We start from the raw sequence: 14,053 nt of genomic DNA on the forward strand, positions 1-14,053 counted from the left end.
TGGTGGCTCAAGAATCCAAGAGAGAATATTCCAGAGAAGAAGGTGGACTCTGTATGGCCTTTTCTGACCTAACATTACTTCTGCTGTATTCCATCTGTTGAAGCAGACACAATCCAATCAGATCCAAGAGGAAGGTACTTAGACCCCACATCTCGATGAAGGGAGAAATTGCAATTTTAAAATGATCACAATGTGTATTGCCTCTTATGATCCTCAGGATCTTTTTGGACCAGGTTCATGTCTCATATAGCTCTGTAGGGTGCAAGGCCTTCTGCGAAATTTGAGGCTACCAGTAGTCAAAGCTCACAGGGGATCTGGTGGACTGTAGGGGTACTTTTGTGATACAAAGGACCTCTGTCCACCAAAACATGTAGGCGTCCATGACAGTTAAGCAGGCCTCTTCTGTATTCTAGACTTCCGTAGCTGGGAGTGCATGATTCTAGACATTCTTCTGGCTCTGCTGGTCATAGATGACTGCTGTCTTTTTTCTATCACACAAATCTGATCCTTTTACTTCCCTGCTTACAATTCTTTAAGGATGTGCTATTACCGCCAAGATAAAGTCTAAAGCCATTAGCATCACATATAGGCCCCTTTATGATCTGGCCCTGATCACTGAAAACTCAAATGTTATGCTATAGCCAAAAATATGAAAGGCAGTATTAATATAATTATTGAGTTCAAATCCCAGCTCGAGTGGGGCTCGTTAATTTCCTAGGGTACAAGGGAGAACCTTTCTTCCTTCAGTTGAGGCCAGTCCACAACAAAAATGGCCTAGTTTCCATTGGTTTCTCTGTTTAGCCAGTAGGGCCCAAGCCTGCAGACGGGTTCTAATTCTGAAGTAAAGCCTCCTCTTTGAGCTTTGGTCCTTTGTACAGATGCCAGCCCATTGGTCCTGACTCCTCTAACCCTCACAATGAATTGTTTCTCAGGGGGGCCTTTTCGGGCAGTCTGTCTGCTCTTGGTCAGGGCTTCCCACTCCAGCAAACACATTTTAATAACTTTCAATCTCAAAACAATGAAGAAGGGATCAAGAGGCCCTTTTCTCCATAGAGACCCCTCTGTCTATATACATTTTTGGATGTCTAACTCTGCCCAGCAGCATCTAAGGTCCACATAGCAATCAATGTGTGGGTCTAAAACAACTTAATCTGTTTATAGCACCTAAGCCCTGGTCTTGATTCAGCCAAAATGTCCTAGAACATGTGAATTCAATTTCAGGGGATTCATGGATCCCTTGAGGCAGGGTTGCTGGATAAAATACAGAAGCCCAGTTAAATTTGAATTTCAGATGAACAATGAATAATTTTTTGGTACAAGTATTTCCCATGAAATATTTGCATGGATAATTATGCATTTTTGTGGGAAGAGGTCCAAGAAAAGATCCATGTTTAAGAACTCTTGATGCAGGATTTGCTGAGGGAACTGATGCACTTGAACGACTCGGAATGGCTGGGTAAAACTATCGCATGAAAGATACTTAAAAAACATTCGGGGGGCCCGCCCGGTGGTGCAGCGGTTAAGTTTACACGTTCCGATTTGGCGCCCCAGGGTTTGCTGATTCGGATCCCGGGTGCGGACATGGCACCACTTGTCAAGCCATGCTGTGGTAGGCATCCCACATATAAAGTAGAGGAATATGGGCATGGATGTTAGCTCAGGGCGTCTTCCTCAGCAAAAAGAGGAGGATTGGCAGTGGATATTAGCTCAGGGCTAATCTTCCTAAAAAAAAAAACAAACATTCATTGTTTATCTGAAATTACAATGTAACTGGGCATTTATATTTATTTACTTAAGTCTGGCAACCCTAGGCCTTAAGGCCAACCACGACTTATAGGTTCATGAATTATAGAGCAAGCACTGGTATAGACTGAGAAGATTACTAAGTGCTGTTGACGCAAATAATCCATAACCAATTTAAAAATCAAAATTGGGGTGAGGTTATTATGAGCCAGATCTGAGGACTAGCTTGGGGCCTTCCTTCCCCTAGGAAGGAAGAGACACCAAAGAAGTGGGGTGTATACAGTGGTTATATACTGTCTAAGAACGTGTATCACATATGATTGGAATCTCCCTTTTACAATAGTCATGAGATTGCCTAGCTGGCACAGTGATTCACACAGAAATTGATGAACACAGCGGATAGCAGGTCTGTGATCTGGGGCAGGTGGTCACAGCAGGTCAGTAATCAATCCACAGCCAAGGGAGAGACGCTTATCCTTAAGGAAATGTCGACATGGGGGAAGTTACATCTTTACCTTAAAGGGCATTGTTCTTGTCTTTGGGACAGTAAATACTTAAAGCAGATACACAATGCATGCTCAATAGCCACATGAGGCCTGCCGGAAAAACAAGCCAGGCTGAATTAGTTTACACCAAATGGCTTCCTCCTATATTCCAACATATGCTATTTCTTGCCACTTATTTACCAGTGTGTTTCTTTCTTTTTACCAAATTATTTAATTCTTTAACATTGAAATACCAGGGTTACCTGGAAGAGTTCCAATTCAATACTTCCAATTCCTTTAGCTCTAAAAGTCAGGATATTATTATCATTATTGTCTTCAGGGTTTACATTGTCAAAGAGTGACTATGAGATTGACAGGGTCATCAATTATGGTCAGTAATTTCCTTGTTAAATTCCTAGAGCAGAAAGATGTTGCATTAAGTTCTTGAAATAGACGTGGAATATTAAGTTACACAAATAGCAAGATGTTCAGGCAGAGGAAGGAAGGGAGCTGAAACAAGCACTCAATTCTTCAACAATCCCCTGAGGCCAGGACTAAAACCCATGGAAGAAAAGGGAAATCTTCATTTCTACCTTACCATTAAGTCCTATCACAGCCACCAGTTGGCCCTTTTTCTCTCACTACTATTTGTAACCCTATAATCAGGCTAATCTTCCTACCAAATTCTTATGGAGCAGGAGTTCTTTTCCTTTTTTGTTTTTTGATGACCTTTTTTGGGGGTAAATTTTGTTTGGAAAAAGAAACACGGTAAAAAGTTCAAACAGTGCAAACGGTTTTACAACGAAAAGCAAGTCTCCCATCCTCACCTCTAGTTCCTGGACCGGAGGTTAACTCGGCTTAGAGATCGGAGCCTCAGAAAGGGTTTCTAGAGTAATGTGAATTCTCTGAATGCACAATTTTCAATGTACTGATAATGGCGCATTTTTGTGAGGAGAGGATCTAAACTTTTACCCGAGCCTCAGAAGTCCCGAGGCAGGATTTGCTGAAGGGACTGATGCGTCCGGACGACGCGGAATGGGCGGGTAACAACCATGAAATAACTTGTTCTAGGGGAAAAACGCTACCCCCATCCACTCAACTCCGGCCCCCTCGGCAAGCACGTCCTCGCAGGGAGGGATGGATAAAACTCCGCTCTGCCCAAGTTTTCCTCCTGCCGCATTCCTTCCCTCCGGCGCGGCGGCGTGCGCTGACGTCATGACGCCGCCCGCGCAGTCCCGCCCCTGCAGAGAGCGGCGCTGGGACGGAACCCGGGCTCTTCTCACCAGGAATGTAAGGCCTTGGCCCGGCCGCGCGCTGCCCCTGCCCTGCTCTTTCCCTGGGCCCGCGGCCGCTGCGGCCGCCCCACAGCTCGCCCTCGGAGGAGCCAGGGCGGCCGTGCCCTTCTGCCGCGTGCCCGCGTGGCTGCCTCCGCCCCTCCGAATCCTCCGGGGCCGCAGAGGAGTTCGCTACGGAGGGAGGCGGGGGCCTTCGGGAGGAGGAGGCGGAGGAGGCGGAGGAGGAGGGAAGGAAGATGGCGGCCGTGGAACTAGAGTGGATCCCAGAGACTCTCTATAACACCGCCATCTCCGCTGTCGTGGACAACTACATCCGCTCCCGCCGAGACATCCGCTCCTTGCCCGAGAACATCCAGTTCGATGTTTACTACAAGGTACGGTCCGTGGGCCTGCTCTGCTCTCCTGCCGAAACCCCTGGGGCCGCACCCCCTTCCACGTCTGCGAAGCCCCGCGGTTAACCCCGCGCTCCTCGCAGCAGGGTCGCCTGCCGAGCCGTCTGCTACGGTCTCGGGGTTGCCAGGACGGAAACACCCCATCTCTATGTCCTCGGGCGCTCAAGCTCCTGGGCCTTGATTGGTATCTTTTCCTAATGAGTCTTCCCCCTTTTGGTGTTCCCTCCTCCACGGTGGTCCTCTTGAGTAGGCCTATTTGCGTGGACTTTGTCTATTGCGCCCCCGTCCCGCTCATTCCTTCTCCTCCACCCGGTGTCTTCGGTGTATTTTCTGCCCTCTTTTCCCAATTAAGTGTCAGCATCAGCTGGACTTTTTGCTCTGCTCCTCCCTTCCCTCTTTCCTACTTTCTTCTCTCGCCGTCTTCCTCCCCAAGTATTTTTTTCTGCTTCGTATTCCTTCGTCTCTCTCTTCTCATCCTAATCGAGAGGGAGTTGAGGAATTACTGGAAACAGTCGTGCCGTGTTCTTGCATGTTCTTTAAAGCTTTGTTTTTATGTATACTTGGGGTTGAATTGGAGAGTGCATTAAAACGGGAGTGGTGACAAACTGTTTGAAAGGAAGGGGGCAGTTCTTTCCCAAAAGAAAAAATACTTCAGAATTTAAATCATGTTCGTGTATTTGAAAGTTGCAATCTTGCAGCATTCCTAAGTCGCTCCCCCTCAAAAATCTGAACAGAAAGTCTCCAAGTCACTCTCCTAGGAGGTTCAAGGGTAAATGGCTTTAGACGTGGACAATTTTTGCAGTGTTCAGAGAGGGAGGAGAACTTTGTGGACTCGGAGCCTCCCTGTTCCTCTCTCCCCCACATTTGAATGTGAACAGTGGATTTATTATTCAGTCCTCTTTCCTTGAATCGGCGTGGATAGCTTCTGTTCTCCAGTGCCACCCATGCACAATTTGACCAGGAGTAGAGTGTGATTGATTTTTTAAATCGTAAATACTTCCTCTTGATTTGTAAATTCCCTGGAACAGTGTAAACTGATATTTAACAGATGTGTATGTTCTTGTCTATGTATGGGGTTTTGTGGCAGTTGTTTTGTTGGGGAGATTGCCCGCTTTCTCCACCCTAGAATATTTTTTCAGAAAGCAGCTGACTTGCTGCATTCTAGTAGATTCAGCTGCTTCACACCAATTCTAACAATTAAAATGTTTTTTCCCCCCTAAATCTTTGGAGAAGATTAATTTTGGTCATTCATGTTATTATTTAGGAGGGCAGGTTTAGAGAAAAACCTCCTTATATTTCTTTTTGATACGTTGATTTACTTTTGGGTATGTCTAGGGAAATTTCGTATATTTAAGATTCATTCCTCCCAATAAGGGTGAGTTAGATTTGTCTTTCTCAACCTGGGAAACTGCAGCTTTGTGTCTGTGCTAACTTTGTTTTATTAAATTGTATGTAATCTTTTACACTTTTTAGAGAACATCATTAGAAGTTTAATCAAAGTACATTTAGTAGTTGATTTCCCTCAAAACTCTTGGATATCTTCTAGTAACTTTCACTTCTAATTGAAGCTTTTCATTTGAAGAGGAGTATTAGAGAGTATGAACAGAAGATGCTTTTGCCATGTTTTCTGTTTCACATAGTTCACAAAGTTTTAATAATACTTCTTTTTGGTACGCTTTTATTCCTTAATAGTTGTGTGTCTTGTTGGAAGTATGGCACTGCACTAAGGTGAGGGAAGGTATTCAACATGTGCCTGGAACTGAGTTAAGTGCTTTTACACGTGATCTTGTGTAATCTTCACAAAGTGTAAAGTAGGGTATAACCCTTGTTATAGGTGAGAAAGTTAAGTAATTTAGTCAAGGTCTCATACCTAGTATTTAGTTCCTGCATACCTTGCTTTCTTGCTTGGAAAGATTTTGTCTTGTGAAATAGTAGATTATTTTGATGAAAGACCTTGTAAAACTAATTTTTTTTTTGCTGAGGAAGATTTGCACTGAGCTAACATCTGTTGCCAATCTACCTCTTTTTGCTTGAGGAAGGTTCGCCCTGAGCTAACATCTGTGCCAGTCTTCCTCTATTTTGTATGTGGGTGCCACCACAGCATGGCTGCTGACCAGTGATGTCACCGCACCTGGGAACCGAACCTGGGCTGCCGAAGTGGAGCCTACCAAACTTAACTTCTAGGCCACGGGGCCGGCTGCTGTAGAACTAATTTTTGATTAGCTCTTACAGAAGTAGATAGAGTGAAAGTCAATCCCTGGACTTCAGTCTTGAATCTAATGGAAGTATAAGAAGGAAACTTTGCTTGCTCTTAAACACTGTATCAACACATAAATATAAGATACTTTTTAAGCACTTTAATACTTATGAGATACTCATCCCCTGCCCGCTGCCTGAAAATTTTAAGAGACTTACTGTTTTACGGTTTCCAATTTTATCCAATTTAGAGCCAATGAGAAACTCATAGTCAGATTCCTCCAGTGGTACCAACTTCCATCAGTAGGCATGGTCATAGACGAAATTACTGTATTTGTGGAACCCAGAATTCCTCCACTCCTCTTGATTGGTGAAGTCCAGTGTCACTGTGTTAATTTTTGTCAGTGGCTGCAGTTGAAGGCACAGTTAAAAGCTTTTAAAGATCATGGGATGAATGGGAGGTGAAGAAGTAGGCATGCTAACTGCTCCTTAAGAAGGGAAAGGAGAGAGGTGTTTATGTAGAAAGGGTAAAAATGTGAATAGATTTTTTTTTTTCTTCTCAAAGCCCCCCAGTACATAGTTGTATATTCCACTTGTAAGTCCTTCTACTTGTGGTATGTGGGATGCTTCCTCAACATGGCCTGATGAGTGGTGCTAGGTCCATGCCCAGGATCCGAACTGGTGAAACCCTGGGCCACAGAAGTGGAGCGTGTGAACTTAACCACTTGGCCATGGGGCCAGCCCCTGGATTTTTTTTTTTTTTTAAGGAATGGAAGGCATGAGGGCCGGCCCCGTGGCTGAGTGGTTAAGTTCGTGTGCTCCACTTTGGCGGCCCAGCGTTACGCCACTTCGGATCCAGGGCACAGACATGGCACCGTTCTTTAGGCTGTGCTGAGGTGGCGTCCCACATGCCCACTAGAAGGACCTACAACCAAGAATATACAACTATGTATGGGGGGGCTTTGGGAAGGAAAAAAAATTAAAAAAAAAATCTTTAAGGGGCTGGCCCAGTGGTGCAGTGGTTAAGTGTGCATGTTCCACTTTGGTGGCCTGGGCTTTGCCAGTTCGGATCCTGGGTGCAGATGTGGCACCACTTGGGAAGCCATGCTGTGGTAGGTGTCCCACATATAAAGTAGAGGAAGATGGGCATGGTTGTGAGCTCAGGGCCAGTCTTCCTCAGAGAAAAGAAGAGGGTTGGCAGCAGTTAGCTCATGGCTAATCTTCCTTAAAAAAAGAATGGAAGAATTTAGACAATATTTATTGTCTAAATGGCAGAAACCAGAACAGAGTGAGAGTTTGAGTACATAAATGAGACAATGGGAAATAAATTATGGAGCAGAGTCCCTGAGCAGGAGCATTAATTAATGAGTCCTGCCCCTTCCTTCACAGTACATAAATTAAAGTATCAGTCTTTTTTTTTTTTTTTTTGAGGAAGATTAGCCCTGAGCTAACATCTGCTGCCAGTCTTCCTCTTTTTGCTGAGGAAGACTAGCCCTGAGCTAACATCTGCTCATCTTCCTCTATTTTGTACGTGGGATGCTTGCCACAGCATGGCTTGACAAGTGGTGCGTAGGTCTGTGCCTGGGATCCGAACCGGTGAACCCTGGGCTGCAGAAGCAGAGCGCGCGAACTTAATTGTTATGCCGCCAGCCAGCCCCAAGTTATCAGTCTTATATTGGAGTTGGAGCAAGAATACTTTTCCTCTAAGATCAGATGGAAAGAGTTAAGAACATAAGCTAATAAAATAGGTAAGTTTACATAAACTAATGACATAGGTAAGTTTACAAAGTATGGTTGTCATGAATAAGGAGGTAAGATCATCTGCTGAGCCGGAGGGATAGGAGTGGTGGCTTTTATGTAGGAAGGCTAACCTGAAGTTGATAACGGCTGCTGAGGTATATGGGATGGGAAGTTCACTGAAAATATGTTAAAAAAAAAATTGACAGTTTATATCGATGGTTTAGTAAAAATCAATACCCTACAGTGGCTGGCCTGGTGGCCTAGTGGTTAAGTTTGGCACACTCCACTTCGGTGGCCTGGGTTTGGTTCCTGGCATTGACGTACACCACTTGTTGGCGGCCATTCTGTGGCAGTGACCCATATACAAAAATAGAGGAAGATTGGCACATGTTAGCTCAGGTTGAATCTTTCTCAGCAAAAAAATAAATAATCAATACCCTACAAAATAATGTCTTTGAATCTCAATAGTTTTTATCCAGGGGTGCTTAACCTTTTAAGTATGGAAGTGGATAGGGTGAGTAGAAGAAATGATAAAATTGTATACCAAGTGAAAGAAAGAGTGAATGGCTGGGTTCTTTTTTTTTTTTTTAAAGATTTTATTCCTTTTTCTCCCCAAAGCCCCCTGGTACATAGTTGTATATTTTTAGCTGTGGGTTCTTCTAGTTGTGGCATGTGGGACACTGCCTCAGCGTGACCTGATCAGCAGTGCCGTGTCCACGCCCAGGATCTGAACTGGCGAAACCCTGGGCTGCCAAGGCAGAGCGGGAGAACTTAACCACTTGGCCACGCGGCCAGCCCTGGCTGGGTTCTTTAAGAATGAAGTTCATGGGGGCTGACCTAGTAGTGTAGTGGTTAAGTTTGCATGCTCTGCTTCAGCTGCTGGGAGTTCGCACGGACCTACACACCGCCTATCAAGCCGTGCTGTGGCACCATCCTACATAGAAAATAGAGGAATATTGGCACAGATGTTAGTGCCAGTCTTCCTCCCCCCCCCCCAAAAAAAAAGAGGTTTATGATCTTTTTTATTTTACCTGCTGGATGATTTATTTTGTGTCCTGTTCCAATTACAAAATTTGCCATAGAGTTAAGTTTTGTCTAGGTGAAGTGTTTCAGTAATGTTTTCTATTTATTGTTTTCAGTCTTAAACTTGATGATTTTGGGGTTTTATAGTAAATCTTATGATGAAAACTAAATTGATACCTGATTTAGTATTAATTTTTTCTATTTCTGTTGTATAGCTATATATAGCCTCAACTAATATTCTGATAATCTTTTTAAGTGGGCTGGTAACAAATTGAGAAAAATTCTTGTAATATATTTGACAGCTCTCTTCATGTAAAGAGCTCTTAGGATTAATAAATTGAGAACAAAAGCTTTATGGGAGAGGGGCATAAAAGAACATAAATAGCCAGCCATACCGTATATCTGGATGAGAAGTTAGTATGTTATATATGTGTTGACTGATCTTAGTTTAAGCTGTGAATTTATCACAATTTGAGGCAGATTCTCAGAATTTTAGTGGATATGGGAAACTGATTAAATATGAAGTTCATCTGGAGGAATTAATTAAATGAGAATAAATGAGCCAAGGAAATTTTGAAGATGCACAGTACTTAGGAGGGATGTGCATTATAAGAAAGTCAAGTGTATTAGAAAGTTACACATTTTCAAACAGTGTAGCACTGGCGTCAGAACAGTGAGAGAAATTGACTTGCAGAACATAGTCTAGACAGAAACGAAAGCATATTTAAGAATTTACTATATGATAAAGTTATGAGACAATGCTATATTTTAAATAAATGGGGGAAATATTCAAAAATACCTTGGGCAACTGGCTGTTTGGGGGAAAAGTTAAACCTCTACTTCATACCATATACCAAAATGAATTCCAGGTGAATTAAAGATTTAAATATGGCAAATGAAATCATGTAAGTATCACAATAAGTTATTGGGTCAGTATCTTGCAGTGGGAAATGACTAAAATTTCTTCTTTAAAGAAGTTATTTTTAAGGTAATTTACAAGTTAAAAAAATATCAAACGTTATAAAAGTAAGTAATGTAAAGGTGAACTCTATTTCGCATCTTGCCAACACTGTAATGACATGGAGAAGGCTTTTCTAAGCGTGAGACCAAAACCCAGGGGGGAAAAAAGAAATTGATTCTTTTGAGTACATAAAAACAGGGGAAAAAATTGTCAGCACATTTTTTAAAAAGACTGTGCAAATTGACAACATTTCACACGTAAGGGTTGAATTTCCTAATACAGAAAGATCTAATACTGATCAGTACATAAAGGACAACCAACTTACCCAGGAGATCTGAATAGCCAGCCCATAGAAGAGGAAAATATGAATGGCCATTAAACATCAAAAGATGCTCAACTGAAATGCAAATTAAAATGCTACAGCAAGCCAAGGCAGTCATGAAGAAGAAGAAAAAACACCTGGAGGACTTATACCAACAAATATCAAGCTGTAACAATTAAGATAATATGATATTGACTGTTGACCCATGGATAGACAAATGGACAAATGGAACAAGATGGACAGTCCAGAAACAGACTGACATACACTGTAATCTGATTTATGATAAAAGTGACAACAGTGGTGCAATGGGGAAAGGAAAATCAAATAAATGGTGTTGGTCAATTAGGTATCCATATAGTGGAAAAAGTGTCATGACCTTACCTTACACTATAAACAGTAATCATTTTTGGATGGATTGCTGATCTAAATGTGAACAGGCGTATTTTAGGAAAAAAAGTTTTCACTATGTCAGCAAAGATTTAGTAATAGAATACAAATATGGTCTAAGTATAAAGATAATTTGATAAATTGAACTATATTAAGATCAAGAACATCTTTTCATCAAAAGATACTATTAAGAGAGTAAAAAGCCACACCACAGAGTAGGAGAGGATATTTGCAGGATGTATATCTGACAAAGACTCATCCTGCAGGTAAAGAACTAGAAATTAAGGGAAAAAAAACCTTTTTTTTTTAATGGGGAAAGAACTTGAATAGGCATCCAAAAAGGATATTCAAAGGACCAGTCGAACATTTGAAAAGGGGCTCAACCTCATTTTGTCTTCAGGGAAGTTGTTGTCCTACTGTACATTCCTCAGAATGACTAAATGAAGAAGAAAAAAGTGTTGGTAAGGATATGGAGCAGTCAGAACTATCATATACTGTTAGAATGTAAATTGATATACCATTTTGGAAAACTAGCGTTATTTACTAAAACTGAACATGTGCGTACCCTGTAATTCACTAATTCCACTTTAAGATATATACTCTTCAGATAAATGTTCAGGGCCCGGCCCAGTGGCGCAGCAGTCAGGTTCACGTGTTCCACTTCTCGGCGGCCTAGGGTTTGCTGGTTTGGATCCCGGGTGCGGACATGGCACCGCTTGGCACACCATGCTGTGGTAGGGGTCCCACGTATAAAGTGGAGGAAGGTGGGCATGGATGTTAGCTCAGGGCCAGGCTTCCTCAGCAAAAGAGAGGAGGACTGGCAGTAGTTAGCTCAGGGCTAATCTTCCTAAAAAAAAAAAAAAAAGATAAATGTTCATAGCAACGCTATTCATAATAACTAAAAAGTAGAAACTGTCCAAATGCCCATCAATAGGAGAATTAATAAATAAATTGTGGACCAGTCGTATAGTGGAATATTATACAATGAAAATGAACTGCAACTGTTTGAAACAATATGAATGAAATCTCAACAAATGATACTGAATGAAAGAAACTAGTCACAGGTGTATATACCAGAGGCTCCCAAACTTTCTCCCTTCATAGCACTTGGTTCATGGTACCCCTAGACCAAAAGAGATAGCCAACAGTTCTGTTCATTAAGTAGTTAGATAGAAACAATAATACTTACATCTTAACAAAATAAGAGCCATTAAAAAAAATGCACAAAAATTGACACAAAAATAGGATTTTTACTTCATTCTTAAATAATCATAATTGTTTACTAATGGAATATGTATATTTATTGGGCATTGTACAGCAACTCAAATCTTGGAATTGGATTGGACACCACCGTCCTCATTTTCTGTTCCGTGTTGATTTTTGCACATTATTTTGTATCATAGCAACTACTGACAATGTAGCTTCACAAAGATAAGATGCCATTGAAAGAGTTATATCAATCTAGTACTTGGCATGGTGTAGTACAGATGTCGAATATTGTTTCTCTTAATTTTAAAATATCTTGCAGTGCCCCAGGGCACCTTGGTGCAGTTTGGAAACTGGCTATATGATGTATGATTCCATTAATATAAAGTTCAGAAAGAGGCAGAATTAATCAAAAGTGTTGGAAGTCAGGAGAGGTTAACCTGAGAAGATAGTGACTACACAGGGGCATAAAGGGAGATGTCTGGGATTCTGATAACATTCTGTCATGATCTGGATGTTGATTGTGTGTGTGTGTTCACTTTGGAAACTTATTGAGCTTTACATTTTAAATATGAGTTGTGCATTCTCTGTATGTATGTTACACTTCAATAAAAGTTTAAATAAAACATCCTTCTTCACTAATCAGATCATCAAGGTTTAAAGATTCAAATCACTCATGCCCCTTAACCCACTATACCATTTAAGGATTTTTTTTTTACTTAAAAGAATGCTTGCTGAGTGTGCAGAAAATTCTCTTCGGGGGTGTTTAATATTGTTTATGATGACAAAAATTGGAAAAAACTATATGCTAATCAATCAGAAATGGAATATTATGCTGCAGTTATAAAGAATGAGGATGCTGTTATACTGGGGTCGAGATGCCAGAGCACATCAAAGTGGGGAGAATAAAAAGCTTCTTACCAAGTAGCATGAAGAGCATAATCCGTGGCTCCAGCTTTGGTGGCGCAGGGTTTTGCCGGTTTGGATCCTGGGTGTGGACATGGCACCGCTCATCAGGCCATGCTGAGGTGGCGTCCCACATGCCAGAACTAGAAGGACTCACAACTAAAAATATACAACTATGTACCAGGGGGCTTTGGGGAGAAAAAGGAAAAATAAAATCTTTAAAAAAAAAACAGAAAAAAACCCATAGATACAACAGAAAAGGGAAAAATAGCTTTTTTGAATTGTAGAGAAGCGTCTTTAGATGTAGAATAGTTTGTATAATTCTATGTTAATCAGTCTGAAAACCTTACTGAAATTACATTTCTAGGAAAATACAAATGACCAAAGAGAGAAGTTAATAGACCGAAAACCACAAAAGAAATTGAGAAATTATACCTCTCCCTTTGTCCATTGGCCCCCTCTCTCAGCAAACAAACAAAACTCCCACCAACTTCTGACACTGTCTTAGATATATTCAAAGAACAGTTGATGCTACTGGTATTTAACTCATTGCACACCTACCTAATTCTTTACAACTAAAAAAAAAAGTAAAAGAGGTCAACATAACACTGATACCTAAACCTAAGATAGCAACAGAAAGAAAGTCTCTAGAAAACCTCATTTGTGAAAGGTGAAGCAAAAATTCTGGGTAAAATAATAGCAAATGCAGATCAGCAAATCCATTAATATGATTCACTATATTAATAAGACAGAGGAAAACCATCATCATAAAATAAAAATCTAACAACTCTTCCGTTAAACTTTTAATAAGGAGCACACAGATTCACAATGTTAACATATACCTAATCAAAAGATAGCATTCATGTCTAAACAAAAATACTTAGTGATGAAACAAAGCATTGTGATTAAAATCAGCGCTATAATGGATCTCCTATTATCAGTATCATATTTTTTTAAGTAAAGACTTTAAGATTTCTGGAACTGTACTGCATATTCAGCATCCTTGAAGTGCTAACCAATGCAGTTAGAATAAAGAAAAAGCCAGCAAAATCAACTGAAAAAGTATAGCAATAAGATAATTCAGTACAGGGGATGATTATACATTTATAATTAAAAATTCAATAATTTTTCCATATGCAATGTAGGAAAGAATATGTCTTACTCAAAATAACAGCAGAAACCATGTCATGGAGTAAATCAGAAAAGAGTTGTATAGAGATCTGAAAGTCTTTAATAAATGTAGAAGAGACATATTTTGTTCCTAGACTGGAAGATTCAAGATTTTAAAGATAGAATTTCTGGGGCTACCTCGTGGCCGAGTGGTTGAGTTTGTGTGCTCTGGTTTGGCAGCCCAAAGTTTCATGGGTTTGGGTCCTGGACCTGGCACCACTCATCAG

General features: G+C 41.1%; 1 protein-coding gene across 1 annotated transcript in view; it reads left to right on the top strand.

Moving 5' to 3' along the window:
• Nucleotides 1-3,440: 3,440 nt before the first annotated feature.
• The window catches only part of APPBP2 (amyloid beta precursor protein binding protein 2), a 57,983-nt gene continuing 47,370 nt past the window's right edge, over nt 3,441-14,053 (top strand). The window contains exon 1 of the mRNA XM_001918294.6: nt 3,441-3,897. Within this exon, the coding sequence (XP_001918329.1) occupies nt 3,760-3,897 (138 nt within the window). The 5' untranslated portion in view covers nt 3,441-3,759. The remainder of the gene's footprint in view (nt 3,898-14,053) is intronic.

This window comes from Equus caballus, chromosome 11 (genome assembly GCF_041296265.1).
Source record: "Equus caballus isolate H_3958 breed thoroughbred chromosome 11, TB-T2T, whole genome shotgun sequence".
Lineage (NCBI taxonomy): Eukaryota > Metazoa > Chordata > Mammalia > Perissodactyla > Equidae > Equus > Equus caballus.